This window comes from Sciurus carolinensis, chromosome 6, assembly GCF_902686445.1.
Source record: "Sciurus carolinensis chromosome 6, mSciCar1.2, whole genome shotgun sequence".
NCBI lineage: Eukaryota > Metazoa > Chordata > Mammalia > Rodentia > Sciuridae > Sciurus > Sciurus carolinensis.
In genome coordinates, this window is record NC_062218.1 from 63,207,638 (window position 1) to 63,231,234 (window position 23,597).

At 44.2% G+C, this 23,597-nt stretch overlaps 1 protein-coding gene and 1 long non-coding RNA gene across 5 annotated transcripts in view; one reads left to right on the forward strand and one right to left on the reverse strand.

The window, feature by feature from the left end:
• Nucleotides 1–23,597, forward strand: part of Pde8b (phosphodiesterase 8B) — a 250,241-nt gene that overhangs the window by 189,603 nt on the left and 37,041 nt on the right. For 3 of the 4 annotated variants that reach the window (XM_047556861.1, XM_047556860.1, XM_047556858.1), the window contains exons 8-10: nucleotides 3,471–3,611; nucleotides 5,170–5,258; nucleotides 7,300–7,360. In XM_047556861.1, the coding sequence (XP_047412817.1) occupies nucleotides 3,471–3,611; nucleotides 5,170–5,258; nucleotides 7,300–7,360 (291 nt within the window). The remainder of the gene's footprint in view (nucleotides 1–3,470; nucleotides 3,612–5,169; nucleotides 5,259–7,299; nucleotides 7,361–23,597) is intronic. The other variant, XM_047556859.1, reaches the window with a different exon arrangement.
• LOC124987580 (uncharacterized) lies at nucleotides 6,350–9,136 on the reverse strand. Its single transcript, XR_007109208.1, has 2 exons — nucleotides 8,855–9,136; nucleotides 6,350–8,314 (listed from the first exon to the last, which is right to left on the reverse strand). It is a non-coding gene; the product is annotated as an uncharacterized LOC124987580 (long non-coding RNA).

A 23,597-nucleotide genomic window follows, 5' to 3' on the forward strand; every position in this document is an offset into this window, starting at 1 on the left:
GTATTTACATAGAAATAAATCAGAATTATAGAATAAATGCAGGTGTGTGTGTGTGTGCGCGCGTGTATACACATGCTTATAGGAACAGATTTGTTTTCAAAGATATTTATTTGCCAGCAATTGGTATTCTAATTATAAAGCACTCTTATACTAATGTCATCTTCCTAAAAAAATGTGTATAGTAGACAAAGCTTTGTTGAAATGAGATGTTCTTACTGTAATTATTGGAGAGTAAAACATCTACACTTAAAAAATTCTCTGAAAGGTAGACAGACATTCCACTAATTGGCGCTGGCCTGTCTGCAGCAGGTTTGCAGTGTCACTGTGTGTGAGGAGCACTTGCTATCATTAGTGGAGCATCAAAAACAGTGGTCAGCACATGGTGGCCCTCGTGGCAGGAACTTCACCTTTGCCTCCTCTGAAGCCTGCTGTGCACACATAGACACACCTGGCTTCATCCCAGATCAGTTACATCAGTGACCACCATGCCATCCGCACTTTCATTAAGTTATCCAATCTCCATTGAGTAACCATGAAAAAGACAAATTTCCCTGTAGCACAGATGAAAATACTGAGGCCTAGGCCCAGCAAGGTCAAGAAACTTGTCCAAGGAAAGCCCCAGTAATAAGCATTAAAACCAAAATATGTAGCCATGTCTTTCTGACTCCAAATCCTTCCTACCTGGTTCTCTGACTGTGTTTTCAGAATTTTTCTTGCTGCCCCTGAAACTGAGCTGATGGCTTCCTCATATCACTGGCTGTTAGTGGCCCTCCAGTCCACAACTCTGTCTCCAGGACCACAGAGAAGGCCAGGCATATTTCCATTATAGGCCAAGCACAAGTCCCTTATTTCCCTCTATTTACATCCAGACCAGGACACTCAAGGCTATTCATGGGGGGCCACTAGGCTGTGATTTTGATAATGAGGAGAAGGGACTCCCTGCCCTCTACACACCTTCCCCACTTGTAATCTAACTGATGACTACTTGAGTTGGAAACTGAGTCCTTCATTCCACGGGTAGCAGATGGTGGGTAGTAAAGCCCGGGAGAGATAATATGGTGATGGTGTTACTGTTGGGGTAGAAATCATCTCCCAGCCTCTACCAGAAACAGAAGGAAACAGGAGATGCAGGGAGAGTTTCTGCACTGAAAAGGAGATTCAGGTTCTGAAATAAGACTACAGTTTTTTTCCCTCAGGAAGTCTCTCCATCTTACTTTTAAAGAGGTACCAGCAATCTGAAATATACAACTCAAAGCAAGATGAAGGGAGAAGTTGGATGGAGAGTGTTACATGGAAGGGGGATACTAAAATAACGCTTGTGCTGTAGAATTCGAGAATGAGTCATCCTGCACAGGATGTCTCCTGTATGTCCTCGCTTGGCACCAGCATCCTTCTTAGGGCACTCCAGCCACATGGTTAGGTGCCTTTTTGTGATTACAGCTCTTTAGCAGTTAGATGGTAGTACTTAAAATGTAGGAACAATATCTGTTATACCTGTCTTTCCATCCATCCATCCCTTTCTTCTTGCCTCACTCTTATTAAAGTATCTATACTTTCTTTAAAACATTTATATGACACAGTTCTAAGCATTTTACACGTATTTATTTATTCCTTTAAACAATCCTCTGAATCAGATACTGTTGTTGTTCCCATTTTATAGATGAGGAAACAAAAGCCCAGAGAGGTTAAGTCATTTCCCTATGGTTATGTAGCTGGTAATTGGCAGAGCCAGGATTTGAACTTGCCTGCCTTTCCAGAATCATGTCCTGGTATACCTCCTTTCTTCTGAGGTTATAGGAACCCAAGTGTGAAAAAAGGGGCCATGACTTCTACCCATATTAACAGGCCAATGGGGAAAGCATACACACACACTTGAAAATGTACAGGACTATAGCCAGTAAACAAGAAAAAGAATACGTTCTCCAATAGTATCGATTTACTCATCAAATATTTACCAGATAGCCCTGCGTATCCAAAGGTTACTCCCACAATAGCCCTTTCCTTGAGGATTTTAATGCTCAGTGGGAGAGAGAAATCAACAACAGTTTAAATTCAGCATAATTCAGACATTAGAAGTCGCTCAGGAGTTGGTGAGAGCTCTTAGGAGTGGCACCACCTGAGGTTGGTCAGAGGTCAAGGAAGGATGTCTGAGGAGGAGAGGGACGCGTCAGAGGTGATGAGGCAGAGATGAGGAAGGGCATTCTAAGCAGACAGCATGTGGGGAAAGGTCCAGAGGAGAGGAACACATGAAGGGGTGGGCTGGGAGTCCTGGGGCCAGCCTGCAAGCAGGAACCATGCTGGGAACAATGACCTGCCCTGCACAGGGAGGACAGTGCTGCCCTGTGCAAGTGACAGGCCCAGAGAGAGTCTGGAGATCTAGGGAGATAATGTCATGGACTCCTCCCCTTGAGCCACCCCCACAGGGCCTGATGTCCAGAGCATCCTCCCCACCCCTTCAACTCCTGGTATTAATTGTGTTAATAGAAGCACTGTTCCCAAGGGAGTAGCTCCCCAAATGTCCCCTTGTCACCCGGTTCATGACTGCTCTTATCCCTGTAGAGGGCAAGAGTAATCACAGTTGGCAAGACTGTTTCTAAAGCAGTAAACAGATGGAAATTGTGCCCAAAGAAATCTGTGGCCCAGGTGCCCAAAGAAATCTGTGTGCTCACATTTTCCCCATGTTCTGCATTGCTTGTTCCCTCCACTGGGCCTCTCCCCTGGTGACTGCGCTCCTTAAAAAGAAATTGGTAGATGGGGGCAGGAGCCAGGAGTTAGCTAAGGCAATAGTTCTAAGATCCTGAACCCCCTGCAGAATTTGGAAAGAAACTTTGGTCTGCTGACCCCGGAGTGTGTTGTAGGGATGCTCTTTTCTCGCCTGCCTCAAACCTAGTACCCAAAGGGTGGATTCCTGTGCCATTTAACTGCATTTACTTTTCAGATTAGACTAGAAATGGCTCCAGCCATAGCATTGATTAATAGATTGTGACAAGTGGAAAGGAGATGTGATATCTAATTGCTGCCTTGCTGAGATGACTAACATAGGCCACGGACCATTGAACTGAGATATTATGTACTTATTTATTTTGCAGTGCTGGGAATCGAACCCAGGGCCTCACACATGCTAGGCAAGTGCTTTAAAACTGAGCCACAGCCCTGGCCCTGTTCGTATTTCTATGTTCTTCTTTTTCCTTATTTCATGGAGTGGTTGATGATGAAGAGAGGCCCACCACAGGCCAGGACTGCTAGATTGGGGCTTCCTGCTAAAGAGTTTCTTCTGATTTCCCACAGGGGACCAGGACAGCACTTGAATGAATAAATTATGCCCAGGAGGAAAGCCACCACTCCAGGGCGGTCAAGGAATGAGAGACCTAGTTGTACCTTCATCAGAGAGCAGTTGTCTTGCTTGCTACTCCTGTGTCCCTGAAGCGTCCCCCGGGTACACTGATAATGTATCCTCCTCCCATTAACAGTACGTCAACCCAGCCTTTGAACGAATGATGGGCTATCACAAAGGGGAGCTCCTGGGGAAAGAACTCGCCGACCTGCCTAAGAGCGATAAGAACCGCGCAGACCTTCTGGACACCATCAATACCTGCATCAAGAAGGGAAAGGTGGGTGGCGCTGACAAGACCACAACACCAGCCCCGCCCAGTGCTTTTTTCTCCCCCTTGGGAGAGTTTTTTTGTCCCATCCTTAATGTTGGTTTCCTTAATAGTATCGTAATTAAGAGAAAATCTTTGATATTTGCAAAAGGAACCAAGGGCTAATTTGGGGTCTCAAGTGAATAAGGTGCTTGTCATGGTTATCCATCAGCTGGTTTTGTGCAAGGACAGTTATTCGTTGCATGCATATACACCATCTGTCCCACCTGCCATTGCTAGATGACCCTGCCTGTCTTTGAACCTACTCAGAGAGCTGTTGTGTTTTTCAGTTTATCAGTGTCTGGGGACTGGAAGGACTTCATATCAGTCTTGATGGGTTGGCTCAGTTTTTTGGGTCAGTTATTGTTTTTCTTTATTCATCACTATTCAATATCCATTGTGTAGCTTGCTTCTCCCTGCCCCACCTGTTCCCAGTGGCTTCCAGTTCATCCAGGTCGATGAAGGCGTGGTAGAAATGTGGGAGGAATTTCCCCTCTAGTCCCTTCCTCCTGAGGAGTTCTGGCCCTCAGAGTCAGAACTGCCTGTGCGCTTTCTTGTAAGCATTCCAAATGCCTCCTCGCTTATTATTTCTTTCATCTTCCTTTCTCTACTGTGCAGCAGTTCAGTAAACACTGTCTTCATTGAGTAGTGAGGGCACTTTATAAGAGTAAAATGAGTTTGGATTATGCGAGGGCCAAAATTACTTTTTTTTAAAAAGTTGAGCTACAAGACTCAAAAAGGAAATGGAACATTATAAAGTACTCCAGAGATTTTTTTGCCCAAAGAATCCAGCCACAAGTCTGGTGACCCTAATGTGTGTACTCATTAGCCACATCATATGTGAGGGGGGAAAAGAAATGGCTGCAGAGAATCTCAGTTTCTGATTTAACCACTGCGTCCTAGAATTAGTGGAGGTGCCCTAGGGTTCTCTCTGAGGTCACTTGGCTCTTTATCCAAGCCAGATCCACAGGGTCCAGAGACAGCAGGAATCTTCTTGCTCCCCTTGGCATCACCCGTGGAAACTGTGAGGAGCCAGCCTTGCCTCAGAGAAGTCTTGGCTGGGAGACTGTTGGAATGTTAGAAAGGTGGGGGCTTCAAGGAGGGCTAAAAAAATGAAAATTATAACCAGATCCTTCACTTTCTGATGTGCAAGCCAGTGAGAATCTCTGTATCTCAGTGTGTCCATCTGTAAATAAGGATGATAATATCAAGCTCACAGGTGATTGTGAAGAGTTCGAGAGGGACTTCTCAAACCTGGTGCCATGGAACCCCTAGGACTGATAGTACAAATTCCACCCACTGATCAAGTGTCCTGGGACACTGGACAAACAGCATAGCAGGGGACATATTGGTCTTGTGGTCTTGTCTTTATGCATTGTGACCAGGACAGCATTGCAGCAGGTGCAAAAATGTAGTAGTTTTGTAAAACAAAACCATGTGGGAGCTTTCTCACAGCCCTCTAAGAACCTCTGTAGTAGGAGCTATGTGCCTCGACTGAAGGATTTAAGAGTTCTCTTTGTTCATGTAGGAGTGGCAGGGGGTTTACTATGCCAGACGGAAATCCGGGGACAGCATCCAACAGCATGTGAAGATCACCCCAGTGATTGGCCAAGGAGGGTGAGAGCAAACTCTTCAACTCTTTCAGCTGAAGATAAGGACTTAGGGCCTTTGTGGGCATTGGGTTTGTGCATTGAAATGCCAGTGTAAGCCTTAGGTCCACAATGCAGCAGGGTTATGCAAGATGTAGTATATATCAAGGTTACCTCCACAGGGCCAGCTACAACTTCTGGATGTAGTTTCCCTATGCTCTGTCCTGCTAATGGTCTTTCATGAAGCGCTGCCCCCACTCCCCAACTATCCACACCCACCTGATCATATGTGGTCCCATTATTCCTAGTACCCTCTGAGTGGACTCAAGAGGTGAAAGAACCATGGAGCCTGCTGACCTGGGAGAGAAAGGTGTCTGATTAAGGAACCGGGGGCTTCAATTACAGGGAACCTCAGATTACTAGGGAATCCTGTGGAGAGATAGGAAAATAGGCAACTCCTTCTCCTTCTCCCAATCAGATTTTGTGAGGAGGTTCACAAAGCTAAATAAAACCACTAAATAGGATGAGTCTTTGTAAATTAGCTTGAAGGTCAAGACCAGCACAAGAGTTTGAACTTATAAGGGACACCTGACATGTGACATATTGGAAGGAATCATGATAGCTGTTGTTATGCCAATAACTGGAACCAGAAAGCCCCACGTGTGACTCCCAGACTACCTGAGTTCCTTGCAAATCATTATATGATTAGAAAACTAGATATTCCATAAACTCAACAGTGTTTATGGATTATTTCCCCTCCAATTTTACTTGTTTGGTTAGTTTGAAAATTGTTCTCCTATCTGTTCAGAGACCACCACCACCTGGTATTTCATGCCATTTTGTAATTTGTGTCTCCCCTCTGGCATGACTGGAGGTTGTGGGTACTGACAGGCCCCTGACCAAGGGTTCCCAGCCGTGGGGAAGAGGCTGCCCCCAGGCCTTCCTCCTGATAGGCACCACCTCAGTGTGGCCATTCTCACCAGCTATCAGTGCACAGAGCCATGGGAGATAATACCTGTGGCTGTCCTGTCACTTCTGTCCTCATCCTTAGACCATCTTCTCAGAACATGGAAGCTAAAATCACTCTGTATGTGTGGCCAGAATCATTGGGTAACCAAAGCAGAGGAGACATTTTATTGCTTGGTAATTGCTGTCAGAATAATTTTTTTTCTGATTTGACAGATGAGAGAAAGAAATTCTTTTATCCAGACATAATTTCTAGTATTATTTTCCCTAATTGTAGACAGTGAGCTATCAGAGGCTATTCTGATTAAAAGTAGGGAAATTTGACCCTGCCCTATTTGTGCAAAATTCATTACAGAATAACCAGTATTTTTAAAGCTCTCTTCAGAATCATCTAGAGAAAAGTAAACCAGAGAGAGTAAAAGAAAGAGACAGAGACAGAGAGAGACAGATTTGGGTGCATCCTTTGATATAAATTCTCAGATATAAATTATAACATACTCTCTGGATTTCATGGCTTTACTCTTGACAGAAAAATCCATCCTGAGCTGATTTTTTTGCACAAGGCTGGGGTGCCTGTCATGTCCTACTTGGTGTCTCTTGTGTTGGTGAGCAAGAACACAGGTTGAGTTTCAGGATTCTGTTCATGACCTCGAAATTGGAGGATTTTTCTCTGCCTGAAAAATGCCATTATTATGACAACTATAGTATGAAACAATAGGGAATATTTCATGTAAAAACAGCAACCATGAAATCTGGTCATTGTCCAAATGAGTCTTTAGATTCTTTTTTGTAATAAGCGATAAAATTATTCTTGTCAGCTGAATTAAAACCAATTTAGTGCAGTAGCACTTCATTCTATCACTGAAGATAACTAGGCACCAAACTTCAGGAGGCCATTGCAAAATGAAATACCCACTAGGAAAGTTTCCAAACCAGCTAGAATGACCAGGGAAGCTCATATGGGCTCAGGGTAGAAAGTGTGTTTCCTAAGACGGGTTTTGTTTGAATTCTAAACCTGCTTAGAAGATTCTGTTGATGTTTTCATTTGTTGACTTGTTGAATCCTCTCCTATCTGACTAATAACTGATTATTTATATTATTAGGAAAATTAGGCATTTTGTCTCCCTCAAGAAGCTGTGTTGTACCACTGACAATAACAAGCAGGTACAGTATTCAGCTTCCTCCGTTTGCTTTGTCAGCTCGGCCATGCGTTACATCTCAACCAGTGTTCTCTGCTTGTCTTTCTCCATATCTTACTGTAGTTGCCAGTGAAGAAGGTTTATGAGAAAATTAGATACCTCTGACAGATTTTTCCCCGCAAATTCCTCTACAAGTTTGTCTTGCTTCATTGGTAGTGCACATTGGTTACCCTGTGCCTTATGCCTAACTCTCCAGGCTGATATATTTTATGATATAAAGTTCTTCTTCCAAACAAAAGATGTTCTATTTCCTGTCTTAATCTTATAAACAAATATAATGCATATCTTCACTGGAGCATTTCACCACTACAAATGATCAGAAGTAATTTCAAAATAGTACTTCACATTCTTACCATTACATGGTGTAGAGCAATACATTTGAATGCTGTCTTACTAAAATAACAATTTTAGTATATTGTTATACTCAGGAACTTTTTAAGGTAGTTTTATCATAGGGAGCATCCTGCATAGAGGTATTTTTTCCCACTTGATTTATACTTTTCCTGTTGGATCATGTAGGTTTTTTACCTTATGCTTTATAATTCATTGATTAAAAAGTATACAATAAACATACTTGCCTATCTATTTTTGAAAACTTATATGACCTTTGATGAAGAATTTTCAAGAAGGGACAGTGTCTTTAAGGGACTTTAAGAGCACCCAGGGAAGAATTCACTGTATTTATGTGTGGTGGAGACTTGTGAAGTGCAGGATGAGGTGAAGCCTGGTCAGACGAGGAGGTGGACCTGCGCTGGGAGGACTGCAGCCACCTGGGCTCCTTACAGTGAGGAGAGGCTCCAGAGGGAGGGTGGCACCGGGTCAGTCGGTGCCTCAGGGCATCGAAGGTGTCCATGGCCATGGACTTGTTCATAATGTTTAGTTCAGCCCAAAATGCTTTCTTCAGCTCTGAGAATTTAATCTGGAAGCAGGAAATTTTCAGTTAATACCATAAAGTCACATAGAGGCAAATCCTTGGAGACCTCTGGGAAAGAAAGGGAATGACTTTCAAAGGGAAAAAAAAAAGTCTTCAAAGAGCCACTCTGAAGCATGCTGGGAGGAGGAATGAGGTCTGCATAAGAGGTGACCCAGGTGGAGGGAGGGAGAGGGACAGGCAATCCTGGTGTGTCTTTTATTGAACATAAGCAGTACAAACCACTGGGCTCTGGATCCACAGTAGAGGACACAGACCCACTTGGCCCACCAATTTGACCTCACTACCCCTCCTCTTCCCTTTCTCATATGTATGAGGCCTCCACTCTCCTTGTCCCAGTACCCCTTCAATTCCACATGTCCAAATCATAGCAGTCCTCCATGGTCCAGCCTCAGAAGTGTTAAGAACCACCTTGCTCCCCAAGGCATTTTCCTGGCTTTGAATTATTCCCCCACCATGTTCCCAGCTGTTTTTGTGCTAACCTCCCCTCCCCGTCTCTAGGAAGGCCTTTAGTATTTGTGTGCCCACCTTCCTGGCACATAGTAGGTCCTCAACCTGTTGGTCAGCTTCAATGAAATGGAGTCTCAGTCCTGGCTTCCTGCCAGCTCTGAACGCTTCTTGCTGCACAGAGAGAGCAGACAATCTGTTAGCACAGGACTTCAGGATGCAGAAGCAAGGGACCACCTCTTCTTTTCTGCAGCTCTAAATAGAAACGCCTTTACTGTCATGAATCAGCCGCTGTTCTGAGAAGAGTAGAAACACAGAGCTCGGATACCCTGAGCCATTGACGTCACCTAATGGTGCTGCACAGGCCTAGAGAGACTCTTAGATTTTCCAATAATAAAGCATTTTTATCCCCCTGGCTGGCTGCAGTGCTTTTCCTCCTCATGGAAGGAGGCTGGCCACGGGCTCTGTGCCGGGGAGGGCTCCTTGGATGCGGACCAACCTGTCTGCAGGCGTTCCGGTGGTACTGCTTTCTGGGGTTTAGCCCTGACGTCAAAATCGACCCATGGGTTTGAATTTTAACAAGGAACGGAATTGTAAGCCAGGCAGGCTGACTACTGGTCGTGTTTGTCATCAGTAAATATTCCTTTTCCTCTGTGAGCCCTGTAGCTTTTTGCCAGGAGACTGGAAATGCTCAGTAAGGTTTGTCTGCTATAAACATTTTCTCCCCCTCCACCACACACACCTTCTCCCCAGATGTGTACAAAACACCTGCTCTGTGCTGGCAGAGCAGGGACATGGAGTCCTGGCCTTAGATGTCATGAGGTTCACGGACAAGCAAACGGATTGAACAGAACAAAATATAACACAGCGGAGTAACCAGCTGACCACTGAGAAGGCACAGAACTCAGGGCCTAGGGAGGCTGACAAAGAGTTCTTGAGGCCTTGTCTAGGACAAGGGCAACACACTGCAGCCTCCAGGCCAGGATGGCCTGCTTTGTGAATACGGCTCTGTTGGAACACAGCCATGCTCTCTGTCGCTGCTGTCATACCACAACAGCAGAGTGGAGCAGTTACAACAGACCACAGGGCCTGCAAAGCCTAGAACGTTAACTATATGGCTTTTTACAGAAAAAGTTTGCTGACCTCTGTTTCTAGAAGATGATTTTCTTTCTTGAATTTCCCACTTTCTTAGGCCAGTAATATCCCAGAATCCCAAAAATCCCTGCCCGCCTCCCCCACCCCCAGCCACATACACACACCCTGGGGCACCCTTTGTCGTTTCTGTTAACCCCGTGTCCTATCTCAGAACCCATCTCAGCCCCTTTACCCTGGCATCCTAAGGATGTGAGGACACAGTCACTGGAGGCCTTTGTCTTTTCCCCAGGTCAAAATCAAAATTCAAATATATGACTAAAACTATGAAATTTCATGGATTTATAGCCATGACCCAAGAGTGAGACTGCACAGGGAAAAGGAGGTATCCAGAACCCCTACATTACATCAGATCCTCCTAAGCCAGACCAGAACCTAGCCTGGGAAAGGGGAGCCTCTCAAAGCTGAGGGACCTCCTTGCTGCCACCCTACAGTACCCATCTGCAGCATGATTGCACAAGCATCCCCTGTTCTCACTTACACCTCCAAACCTTGGCCATGAGAATATCAGGGGCACAGCAGCCCTGAAAGCCAGTGTGCTAGTGGTAACTTAGCACCCGTGGGAAAGAACATGGGAAGTCAGTAGGCAGTGTCTGTCAGGTGGCCTGATACCTCTTCTCAAGGAAGGATGACACCTAGGGCCATGGAGAATCCCTCAGGGAGGAAGGAGTCTCCTGTCCTAAAAGGGGAAGCAGTTCTTCTGCCAAGTCAGAGAGCATAGGCCTCACAATGAGCAGCTCTAGGAAAGATGCCCCCATTCCATTCCACGGTGGGGGGTATACACAGGGCAAGGACATGGCCAGACTCAGAGGGAGCGTTCTGCTTTCTGGCTAATCAAGGATCCAAACAACAGCTGAATGAGAGCAAAATGAGACCAGTCTGACCTGGTTTTGTACAGGACTTTACAGAGCTAGAAAGTGGGGGCCCCAATTTTAGAACTCCGTTGACCCCTTTCTCACCTCATTTCATGAAGATTATTTCAACCATGAAAAATAGAAAGGGCATAATCTCTGAATGGAAAGCAGCTATTTAACTAGAATGAATTAGGCTTCATGGAAAAACTGGTTTCTTCCACTGCAAACTGATGTACGTGTTGTTACAGCCTAACATTCACCTGGGGCCTGACGTTGGGAAGTCAGCTTCAAAAGCACTTTCATTTATGTAACTTATATGAGAACAGAAAGGGCTAAACTGGTCAAGTTTACAATGTTGATGTCTCACTTTGGGTTACAACGTTTTGGGGTTCATGCATATTTTGTTTTATAATAAGCTGTTTAATCTTGAAGTTGTACAGATTAGGAAAAAATAGAACTTTCCTGTCATAGCAATCCACAAGGTTAAGACAGAAATGTCTAAAGCAAGATCTGAAGGATATGAGGTGTGAAGGAGCAGGAAAGAAAGAAAACGGAATCTTCAGTTTCATGACGGCTTCATGGAAAGAAGGAAGGTCCAGACCCTGGAGGCAAAAGCAGGGGAAAGTTTTAAGGGATTGTTCATATTTGGCTTAACATGGGGAAGAAATATCATCTAATGGAACTGACCAAAGTTCATAGTCTTAGTGAATGGTAAGTTCCCCAGAGTATGGGGGCGGGTCAGAACTAGACTGAGCACTCAGTGGGAAAAACTGAGGAATTCACTGGAGAACCAACTGCATCAGTGATTCCCAAAGTATGATTCCCTGGAGCAGTAGTAGCACCAGCATTATTGGAAATTTGTTAGAACTGCAAAATCAGAATTTCAGAATCAGAGACTGGGGGGGGGGGTGTCAGCACTGTTTTAACAAGCCTTCAAACATGCCAAAATTTGAGAGCTATGGGCCAAGATTATTGGCTTTGAGACTGGGATGGTGTGAACTCTGATCATTAGTCCATGAGCAGAGTCTGTTCTGAGATTAAAATAGTCAGAAAAAAAATTGTTTTCAGTATTCTTCAGCCCTCCAGGTCTCCCCTTCCCCCAAATTATTATGTATGTAATCAATATATGTCTCATGTGGAAAGACAAAGAATATTTGCTCATTCTTCAAGGCACACATCCAAGTGTGACTTCTTAAAACAAATTAGAGACGAGGTTACTATAACTGCAAACATGACCTCAGCTGCCTCTAAATGTGGCCATTCACATTTAGAAGTACATTTTGTGTCATTGACATATTACCATAATATAGAGCTTGTACATGTGTACCTTACTCACAGCAGGTGTCCTGAAATATTTATTGGTATATGTGGTGAAGCCACTAAGTAAACAAAATTATCCAAATTTTTCCATTTAGCTTTAGTACATATTTACAAGAAGCTATTTAAAGAAAGACCTCTGATGTCGCAAAACCCCACATTTTTTTCCCCTGAGAAACCACATTTTGAATAACCAAGCCTTGAACAGATATGAATGGCGTGCCTGCTGCGAGTCAGGGACTATTGGAGCCTGAGGCTACAAGACTGCAGGAGCTTATGGGAGGGACATTGAGAGTTCAGTGATAGGATTGTGTGCATGAGAAGTCTTGGTTCAGAGGAGGGAGAGACAATTTCATGTCAGGCATTGGTGGAGGATGCTGAGACTGGTCAGGACACATTTTGTGAGTACCAGAGGTCTAAAGTTGAGAGGGATTGGTTAGTGATGGAGAGAGTAAACCAAGGACATTCTAAGCCTTTGTACCTACACTGAGCACAGTGTGGGAGGAGGCTGCACAGGTTCTGGTAGACTAGGGTGTTTTCACCCTGGCAGAGAATCACCAGCCTCTTGTGACCAGCAGAGCAGCAGGCCTGGGGTTGTCTGCTCTGTACAGCAATATGGGGTTTCTTTGCCTTCTCTGTCCTTGCATCTTGTCCTCTGTGCCACATCACTAGATGTTTACAAGACACTTGGCCTATAGTGTCGGATGGGAAGAAGAGAGGGGAGGGAATGATAAGTCTGAACTGTAAATAAAGTTTCCCTCTGCTGAAACCTTAATGCCCCCTCACCAATAATATCCTGCTCCAACAGGGAGGTCCTGCTCAATTTAGCCTCAAAACTGGAGGCCTAAACATAGAGAAAAATTAGTTTGATTTAAGACAAGTAACATAGGGTTGGAAATGAATGAGAAACAGACATAACTGAGCTCTTTCTTAAAAACCAATGTTATTTATTGATATCTATACATTTACAATAACTAGGACTTAAATAGGTGATACAGTGTTGGCCTTTGAAGAGAAGAATTTTGCCTCTATAATTAATTTAAATTTTAGAGGTCCCAGTTTTACAGTTTGTATCATTGAGACTATTTCAAGATTCTGCTCATTCTGGAAACTTGCCCATTACATTACCTAAGATCTGACTTTTGTTAACAGTTTCCTCATTTACTAATTTTTTGTGTGTAATTTTCTCTGGAAAATTTTCTTTTCAATAGCTGGTGTCTGACTCTTCAGAAGGGATTCATTCAGTTCACATTAAGGAGAAAGGCTGAGGTTCTGACATTTGGCTCAGCCTAAGCAGTCATTTATTCAGGAAGTGAGAGGCAGTAATCTCCTGGCACTTCAGTCCAGTGGAAGACACAAAGGTAGATGTAGACAAGGGAAGTCACCGTGTCTCTCCCCACATCTGTGTCTGCTATCCTGTTGTCCCTGACTTGGCTACTAGGACGCCATCCAGTCAATTCCCTAAACTAGAGAACCACCTTTAGCATCCTTGCCTTCCTAAGACCCAGCATCCTGGAAGCCACTAAGTTCTGAAGATTGTGCCTTCATCACAGCGCTTGACCCCATCTCCTTTCCTCTACTCACTGGCCTTGCATTTGAGCCATTAGGACCTCTGGTTGTGCCTGCTTGCTCTGCCTCTGTATAGTGTGTGCTGGAGCCAGACCACACCCACTAATGAAAACTGATGATTTCATTTTCTAGAATTTTGTGAGTCATTTGTTAAATTGACTGTTATCAAAAATTAAATTGTAGAGCTGGGTGTAATGGTGCACACCTGTAGTCCCTGCTACTCAGGAGTCTGAGGCAGGAAGATCGCTTGAGACCAGGAGTTTAAGCCCAGGGTGGGTAAGATGGTCAGACCCCATCTTATTAAAAAAATTAAATTGTGTAAGCATGCAATTAAACAAATTTTACTTTTAGGAGCATAAGTATCCAAAACCCATTAGTTCCTGAGCATGTTACTATATGTGTTATCTGTACTCCAGAGATTTTGTATATTTATTTTATCTTTATTGTGGAAATGCCTCATAAAGGTAGACCACTTTGTATGTCTTCCCAACTCCACATTCAGTGACATGTTTACAGAGTCAAACAGCCATGGCAGAAGGAAATTAGCAAATACTACAAATAGGGATTTTTTTAGGCATTGGTTCTCTAGACTTAAGAAAAAAATATTTAAAGACTAACATTTGATTCAAGAAATTGCTCTAACAAATGAATGAAATTCCTACATAATCTTTATTTTACTTTTATCTTCTTGATATAAATGAAAATATTAACTAACATTTACCTTGAAACTCCACTCATTCATCTGTCACAACTGTCAATTGGCTACAGGCACAAGAGGTCAGCAAAATCAACAAAAACATTCGTGAGACTCAATTGGCCATGTAAAATTTACAATAAAGAATATTTGATGTTTTACTATTATCTAGGAATTCTGAGTTACATATTTTTTAAATCAGGTCCTGGAAAATTTTTTCTTAGGAACAGATTATAAATATTTTAGGTCTTATAGTCTCAGCTGCAATTTCAACTCAACTCTTAGTGGGTAAGCAGCCACAGAATGGGTGTCAAGGAATGGCTAAGGCTATGTCACAAAATTATGTTTACAAAAGCGGGTGCCATTCCCTGGGCCAGAATTTACTGACTCTTTTAGGTCAGCTCTGAATCACTGTGATCAGAAGACCTGACAAGAACAACTTAGGGAGGAATAGTTTATTTTGGCTCATGGTTCAGTCCATGGTCAGCAACGCCATTGCTCTGGACCCAAGGTGAAGCAGAACATCATGGCAGAAGGGCATGGCAGAGGAAAGCAGCTCTGGACATGACAGCAGGAAGCGGACAGAGCTCTGCTCACCAGGGACAAAATATAAACCTCCAGCCACACCCTTTCTGCCTATAGTTACCATCCAGTTGATCCATTAATCCACTGATTTGGTTATATCTTTCATAATCTAATCATTTCTCCTCTGAAAATTGTTTTATTGTCTCACACATGAGGTTTTGGGGGTCATCTCATATCTAAATCATAACACCGGCCTCTGCTTTTTATCAATAAAATTTATGGTAAGCTCATATGCAGGTACGTACGAGGGTTTTTGTTTGTTTGTTTTGTTTTGTTTGAGTACTGGAGATTTAACCCCAGGCTAACACAGATTTTGCCAATGAGCTATATCACCAGCCCTTTTAATTTTTTATTTTAAGACAGAGTCTCACTAAGTTGCTGAAAGACTCACTAATTTGCTGAGGCTGGCCTCAAACTTGCCATCCTTCTGCTTGAACCTCCAGTCACTGGGATTACAGGCATGCACCATCATGCTGGGCTACCTATGTACTTTTGCAGCAAGTCAGTGGTTAAATCTTTACTCAAACATCTTTGATTATCATCCCATCCAGTCCCCAGTCCTCACTCTAAAGGGTTCACCAATGATTCTTCATCATCTGGGAAACAATCATCAGACATTGTTAAGGGGCACTCACTCTCCTTCTTACTCTCCCTCCTTTCCTGCCATTCTGAAGTTCTCTAAACATACCTGGTTTGCTCATACAGGGGTGTTGCTCCCACTGTTCTCTCTCTCTAGCCTGCTCATCCTTTCTCTTGTCCTCCTAGAAATCTCTTGCTCACCTGTCCTAGGTTCTCTCCTCTGGAAGTGTTCTAGCCACTTTTCTTCCCTACAGAGTGGACTCAGCACTTACTCTTGCTGCCCCATGAGACCAGATCATCAAGGGCATTGTCCTGTCTTGGACTCTGCCCCCCCCCCCATCTCCTGCTGCTGCTGCTAAACTTCCTCAGTAAATGTCGGATCATTGGAGCTTATCAAGGATCTTCTGTTTATGTGTCATAATAAGATATATTGTGTCCTGACACATTGTACCCCTTACTGTGCCAGTGCTTGACATATGTAACTCCTGTAGCCCTCACCACAACCCCATGAGGTGATCCTAGGATCCTCTTTTTAGACATGAGGAGACTGAGGCTTAGAATAGTGAAGAAACCTGTCCAAGTGTCACATAGGATAAATGTGTCAGAGCCAGGATTCAAATCTGAAAGTAGTTAGCAACATGGTTATAAAAGAAATTCAAGTGTGTATTTGGAGACTTTGTAGAGAATGGTTGCCCTTACTTAGAAAGCCAGTGTGCGATTTCACAAAGGAGGTGTTGGCTGAGATGGGTTCAAACTGTAGTTGAAATATGTTCTTGAGGAAGGAATCCCTGCAGAAGCCAAAAGGTAGCTAGAAAGAGGAAAGGAGAGCATGACCAGGCTTGGACGGATCCCCTGGTGTGGTGAGGCTAGAGCTAGGGCTGCAGGTGCACTTGGGGGTCAGCCTCAGCCACCCACCTACCTCTGTCCAGCTCCTCAGCATAGTGGGCCTCTAGGGGCTTCAGGGCCCACAGCCATTGCTGCTAGCTGTTTGCACTAAAGGAAATCATACCACATGAATGGGTGTGTTCATGTGATGTACATGAAAGCAGGTCACAGTAGGCAGCTCGGAGGTAGGTGTGGAAGGCTAAGACAGTGAGGTGCCTAACTGTCCACAGAAGAGCCTAGCACCTTTCTAGGAAAAGTTGGAGCCTGGGACCACCACTGCTTTTGAAGGTCATCAGAGTGCTTGCCCCAAGACCAGGTGTCATCAGTAATGTGTGTTGAGCATTGTCACTTCTCACTGCAGCACTTCAGAATTTATTCCCCATTATACTTGGCAGCGTGGAACCAATGCAAACCTAAAAACTAACCATAGTGCCACCTGTCCCTTTGCCCAAAGAATCTTTTGTCTCAACTGTAGAGCAGTGTTCGTTGCCAAGGATTTGTACTCACACGTCTAAGCCTCATTCACACTTGTGTGGTGCCTCCTTCAATTTCTAAGAGCAAAAAAGTATGGCCTTCTCCATTGCCATGGATAGAAAAAGAAGTGAGGAGCAGGAAGAATTTGGAATGTTCCTCATTGAATTTGCTCTGCTACATTTTGGAGAAATATGACTTGCATCAGTCTCTCACCCTGGTTTTCTGAAGGCTAAGTTTCAGGTGTGGGACTTCAGACTCCAGCTCCAGGAAACCAATGAAAACTGCATTTGCTTATCTTCATGACCAGCATATCCCTAAACCCAGAATCACAACGTAAGGAGTGGGTTAAGTAATACTTATCCTTATTGTTTGTTAGTCAACAACAGATGCTGTGGGCTGGTGGCTACGCAGGTGTGACATATATACTTGGGGTAAGTGGGAGTAGGAAGGGCCAGGTCCCAGGGGTGCCATTCATTCCACAAGTGCTTATGGAGTACTTCATACCAAGCAGGAATCAGAACTGTGAAGAAAAACCACAGGCAGGGCCAACACAAATCTGCTTTGAGTCTCATGCAAGATTATTGAGAAGGTTTCCATCTGTAGAACTGTTAAAAAGATGTTAAGTGCTTAGAGAACTTTGACCCAGGCATTACAAAGAAAGCCCAAGGCAGAGTCATAGGAAGCAGGTTGTGATCATAAGGAACTCGGGACAGGTTTACAGTGGAAATGTCTCCAGGGAGAATGCCCATACTGCCCTTCAGCCCTGGGGGCGGCACTGCTAAGTGGTGAGGAATGCGAGAAGGTCGTTACCTTGGCTGCTCACTGCAGTTACCTGGAAAATTAAAAATAAAGTACAAAACAGTGATGCTGCATCCCAGGGGCTCCAAGAGAACCGGTCTAGGGTGCAGGCTGGGCATGAGGGTTTCTGAGACCTTCCCCCAAGGGATTCCAGTGTTCTGCCAAGGTAGAAACCTCCAGACTGAAAGCGAGGACTCTGAGGGATTTGGTCTGGTGTGATCAGGTTATGTTAGCCTGGGGACTTTTCCTGCTGGACACGTTGGAGGAAGACTAGTGTGTGGTTTGATCAAAAAGCCACGGGAGGGCAGGCTGCTGGAAGGATGGCCTGCGTGTCACTCATCCAGGGAGGACCAGGCACTGTGGAACTGCCAGGAGCAAGAACCAGGTCTTCCTCTTCTTCGAACCTCCCTTTTGCGCCCTGGCCCAGAAAACGTCTGCTGAATGAATGTTTGTATCCAGGGAACTGAAGATTGGGAAGCAGGAGTGGTTTTCAGGAGCCAGGAGCCCTCGGTCTGCTCCACAGGCCTGGGGAGCATGGAGTGCAGCCTGGGCTTCTGGAGCAGCCTTGGACCCACAGGGCAACCTGGGAAGTGCCGCTGGCTGGACTTGATGAGTGCCTGCCTGTCTTCCCAGTTCTGTCTTCCGCACCTAGCACACTGCCTGGCACGTGGAGGGGAGGCATTTCCAAAAGGACAGACGACACTGGGGACAGTCGTCCTCCCTGGGCTGGTTCTGGGCACCAGAGCCGCTCTATCCTCAGGGCCTGACTGACCGCCCTGTAGTTACCGATCACAGTGAGATTGGGGACCCGTGCAGCAATGCATCCCTTGGTCTGCCTCCCAGGTCTTGCTACCTGATTCAGCTGACAGGTTTTTGTTCATGTTGTTTTTCATTTCTCTCCCACATTAATGTTTCATGGCTGCGAGATCTAGAAGGAGAAATAATGGTGTAGACAGGATTTATTGAGGTTTTGGTTTCAATTTAAATTTGAAAAATTCACCCGATTCCCTTTAGGATATGAGAACTATTTTTTAAAAAAACATCTTCAATAAATCCACATCTTTGTGACCCTACAGAGCTGAAACTCCAAGTCTTGTTTCTTTGCCTGTCATTGCTGGGTCCCCAGGTGACATAGCAAATTGGCAGACCTGTTAGTCACAGAAGCACAATGTTCTGGGTAAGTGACCATGCGCTGCCTGATGACGTGACAAGTTCTGAGAGCTGCATTGTTAGCTGATTGTGTCTTTGTATGTACATCGTAGAGTATACTTGCAGGAAGATGGCTATGATGTCACTTGGTGATGTGAACTTTGGGACCGCCATCATGTATGTTGACAGATATGTTATCAAGAGACATGACTATAGAGGAGTAATAAGCAATTATGTCCCTAAACAGCACTGTGTCAGTGAAGGGATGTTGTGGCCCCCACAAGGAAGGAGCCCTCAGGAGTGACTGTCCCAGGAGTGGTGAGCTGTGCCAATTGGGTCAGTCTCAAGCAGAGGGCAGATCACCACCCCTCCATGTTCCCAGTGGCTCTTCTGCACCTGAGAACCTCAGCACCTACTTGTGCATGGGAATTCTACCATGGTGGCATGCAACCTCCTGGGGCTGCAGCAGCTCTGTGGGGCCAGAGCGGCACCTTTACGTGATCCCCTCACCTTTTATCAATCAGTACTCAGATGGAGTTATTTAAGCAGTGGCCTCTGAGTTGATTCCTGGATTAGTAAATTTAAGTGGCATTAAAACTGAAATCTCTTTAAGACATCTAACCAAAAGTGTTGGGACTCTGGGGTTCCAGGCCTTGCTCCTGACTGGCAGCCTCCTGGTGGCCAGCAAAGGCAAATCAGTTCAGGGACCACTGGGGTGACTGTGCAAAGGACAATGTGAAGTTGGGCCTGAGAGGCCTTCAGGGCAGAAGCCAGTAATGACCCCTGGGCAGGCTGCCTAGGGCTTCCAGACTCATCAACTTCTATTGGAGCAGGAGGGAACACTGGAAGAATAAAAGACTTTATATGAATTTGTCTGAGATGTACCCAGCTACTGTGTGTGACTCTAATGCTCTAATAAAAAAGTTCTTTTCATACAACATTTGTAAATTTACAAAGATGAGAGAATGTTGAAACATTGGTCTCCCCAAAACACACGAAACAAGTGTCTTTAAATAAAAAGGAAAGGGGAAAAACTTGCCTCCTTTTGCTCAGAATTGCTTTCCTCCCTGTGCAGCTGCTAAAGGTGACCCAGCGTTTGGATTAATTTCTGCATTCCTCTTGGTTGAGTGGCGGAGAGCAGAGAAGCGGATGCTGCAGCCCAGTGAGTGCTGTGCCTATGGAGTGGGCCATGCCTCTTATGATTGAACTTATCTCAGGCCCACAGCACAATTTCTAGCTGGTCTTTCTGGCCATGACCTTGCCTTTTGATTCTGGAAATACCAGCTGGTAGCCTGGGGAGTTTTACGTTTTCCTAAGGCTCCAAACAACACTGAGTCACAGAGCTGGAGTGAGTCATGGCAGTGGACAGCTTTGTCCAAGCAGCCCACCAGTTGTTCTTGGGCCAGCTCCTCTGGCCACCTCTCTGGAGTGTGATTCTCAGCTCCAATGCTGACTGGGGCCAGTGAGTCCAGGATGGCCTTCCTGACTCCTGTTTTCTCCCAGGAGAGAGATCCTCAGGTTTGAAAATAATTTGATTGCCTGGACAAATCTTGACCTTTAGCATCCCATTTTTGGTAACAGCATTTAGAGAATAAAAGTATGGTTTCCTGTTTGGTCTTCCAACTCCATCTCTCCTCTTTTCCCTAAGAACTCTGACTTTTTCCAAAACCACTGAGCTAAAATCATCTTTCTCTCTAGTACATTCCACATTCCTGCCAGCGTTGTCTCCCCCAACTTGGCAGTAGGATCATTTCTTTCTCTCTTTGAATGAATCTAACATGATTTTCCTATGTACACAAATGAAATTACCTAAGTGAACATCACCACGCCCAAGAACGGGGTCCTAATTAGAATAAGATATATCATATGCTTATGTAATTTTATCAAAATGGATTCTACCATCAATTATAACTAAGAAGAACCAATAAAATAAAACAAAATAAAAAAATATACTGGCTGTCTGTTGCCTGTAAGGTCTGCCCAGGTGACTTAGGTCCCTTCACAAAGGCTCAACTATTTAGCATCCTATTAGTCCGCTCATACTGGCTCCCAATTCCCATGTGTGCATTCAGAAGGAAATTTAGAAATCCAGTTCCTCCCATGGGGTGTCTGTCCCCTTAATGGTAGCTATCCTTTGGGGGGTTCTGCTACTCTTGCCTGCTGTGTCACAGCCCAGTCCTGGGTCAAGTTTTGTCCCACCACACAAGTTATCCTAAGTGATTTTCAGTGTCTTCCTCATCCTGACTACTTCTGCCACCAGCTGAGGGCCTTGCATGGTGCTAGGCAGGTGACTAATAAATTCAGATGAAATTGAATTACATGAAATTGTTATTAATTAGGTTACCAACATCATGTCTTATAAGACAATCCCTGGAAGATACTTGATGAATGACAGGGAAGGAATAAGACAGCTCCCGTCCCAGTCTTATTAAGTCAAGTTAACAATACTCAGATAGATGAAAACAGAAGGAAAAGCACAGTTGTGGTCAGACAACGTAAACACAAATGAAAAAGAAGAGATGTGCATGAGAAATGTTTTGACTAAACCATGAGCCAGATTTCTGCCATGGGATGTATTGAGGTGCGAGACAGAAAGGGGATTAAATAGTGCTCCTCCAGGAATGGCCAGGGCACTGACTGGACAAGAATCTCATGGGCACCAATGGAGGTCCCTGTGGCAGAGGAGACCCACCCATGGAGCCCGAGCAGCTGTGGGTGTTCCTAACCACCAGTTCTGGCAATCCAACAGGAATAATTTCAAGCCAGTTGCATGGAATATAGACAGGAGCTGATTGGAAAAGTGAGAAGTAAGGATAATGTACGGTGCAGGCCCTGCGTGGACGGCCTCTGAGGAGAACAGCCTGGCTCGCCCAGTCTGGGGTTGTCAAGGGTGTGGGTTCCTTTGTTCCTGCCTTAGTTTCATAGCCCACTTAGGGAGTTCATTTCTCTTTGAATAGCCCTCTGCAAATTTCCTTTGTGAGGGTCGTGATGACCTAGTCCCAAGGGAGGGTCATGAGGACCTGGTCACAAGGGGTGGGTGTGACATTCTCTTGAAACAATAGTTCCCTGCAGGTGTCGTAATAAACTATAGCTGGAGGCGGTTTGGCATACCAGTTCCCGTTTCCCAGATGTTTATTTTCATCAGTTTTCCTGTGATTCCCTGATTTCTTCCCTGTGAGTTATCACCCTTCATTGTCCTTCCCCACCCACTCGCTCATGGCTGACTAGCTACCTAACAATCTCCACTGGACAGGAGAAGCAGGGAGGCTAAGGAACTCTAACCCGGTGTGCTGGGCTGAAGCCACACGGGATCCCGTGACTGGTTAGATGTGCAGAGAGGAAGCCAAGGAGATTCCAAAGTGACACCCTCTATCTGAATACAATGAAGCCTAATAGTTATAATTTACTGCATGTTTATTTTATGACAGGCCCTTGGCTTTTAAAAGGCATCATCTCAATTAATCATCAAGTCCATAAAATAGTATTGTCTTCATCCAACAGATGAAGAAACTGATACTGAGAGAGCTTGGCGGCAGACCTCACAACCACTTCCCAGCCCTGCCCAGCCCTGTTTTCACTGGCACCGTCCAGTTACAGTCTAAAGCACACTTAGCCACTTGTCATAAACCATGGGGAAGGCAGACATGGTGAAAAAGACACCCAGAGCTCATCCTCACTTCACATTCCAGCCAAGCTTTTTCTCTAGCATTTTGTTTTGAAAATTATCCAGTAAAATTGAAAGACTTTTTATAATAAATACCTGAATACTCCTATCTAGATTGCACCTTTAACATCTTACTACATTTACATTATCACATCTCTCCAAATATATATATTCTTCTCTGCATACTTCAATCTACTTTGCTTTTAAAATAATTTTCTTATATTAGTACTTCCCCCAAAATGCTTAGCATGCATTTCATTCATTAAGTACAAGTCTATATTTGCTTACCCTTTATGTAAGATTAACATATAATGAAATGCATGCATCGTAAATAAACTTTTGCATGATCTTTGACAAATGCCTGCACCTGTGTGACCTAAACCCCTACCTAGGCATATAACATATTACCATTCCAAAAGTTCCTTCATTTCTCTTCCCAATTGATCTCTGTCCCTCAACCCCCAAAAGCAAACATTGATTTTTTTTTCACCATAGATTAGTTTGGGCTATTCAAGAATTTCACCTAAATGGAGTCATGCAATATATACAGATTTGTGCAAGACTTCTTTCAGTAGTATATTTTAGAAACTTGTATTTTTGAGTGTATCAGTGTGGTACTTTTTATTGATGAGTAGTATTCCATTGGATTGGTACACTGTGGTATGTTCGTCCTTTTTCCAATTGATCAATGCCTAGGTTGGTTCCAATTTGGGGATATTATGAATAAGCTGCTATGAACATTCTCATAAAAGCATTTTCATAAATGCGTATTTTTATTTTTCTTGGGAAAACACCTAGGAGTATACTTGCTAAGTTATAGATTAAGTATATGTTTACTTTTGTAAGAAACTGCCAGTTTCTTTCCCAAAGTAGTTTTATCATTTGACATTCCCAAGAACAACATATGAGATCCTTGCCGCACATCTTTGCCCACAGTTGGTGTTGCCAGTCTTTACAATTTTAGCTGTTCTGTTAGGTGCATAGCTTTTGCACTTCTCTGATGACTAATGTTGAAAATTTTTCATGTGTTAGTGACCTTTCACAAAGGTTAATTCAAAGTATCATTCAAAGTCTGCCATTTTTAATTGGACTATTTTTATTATT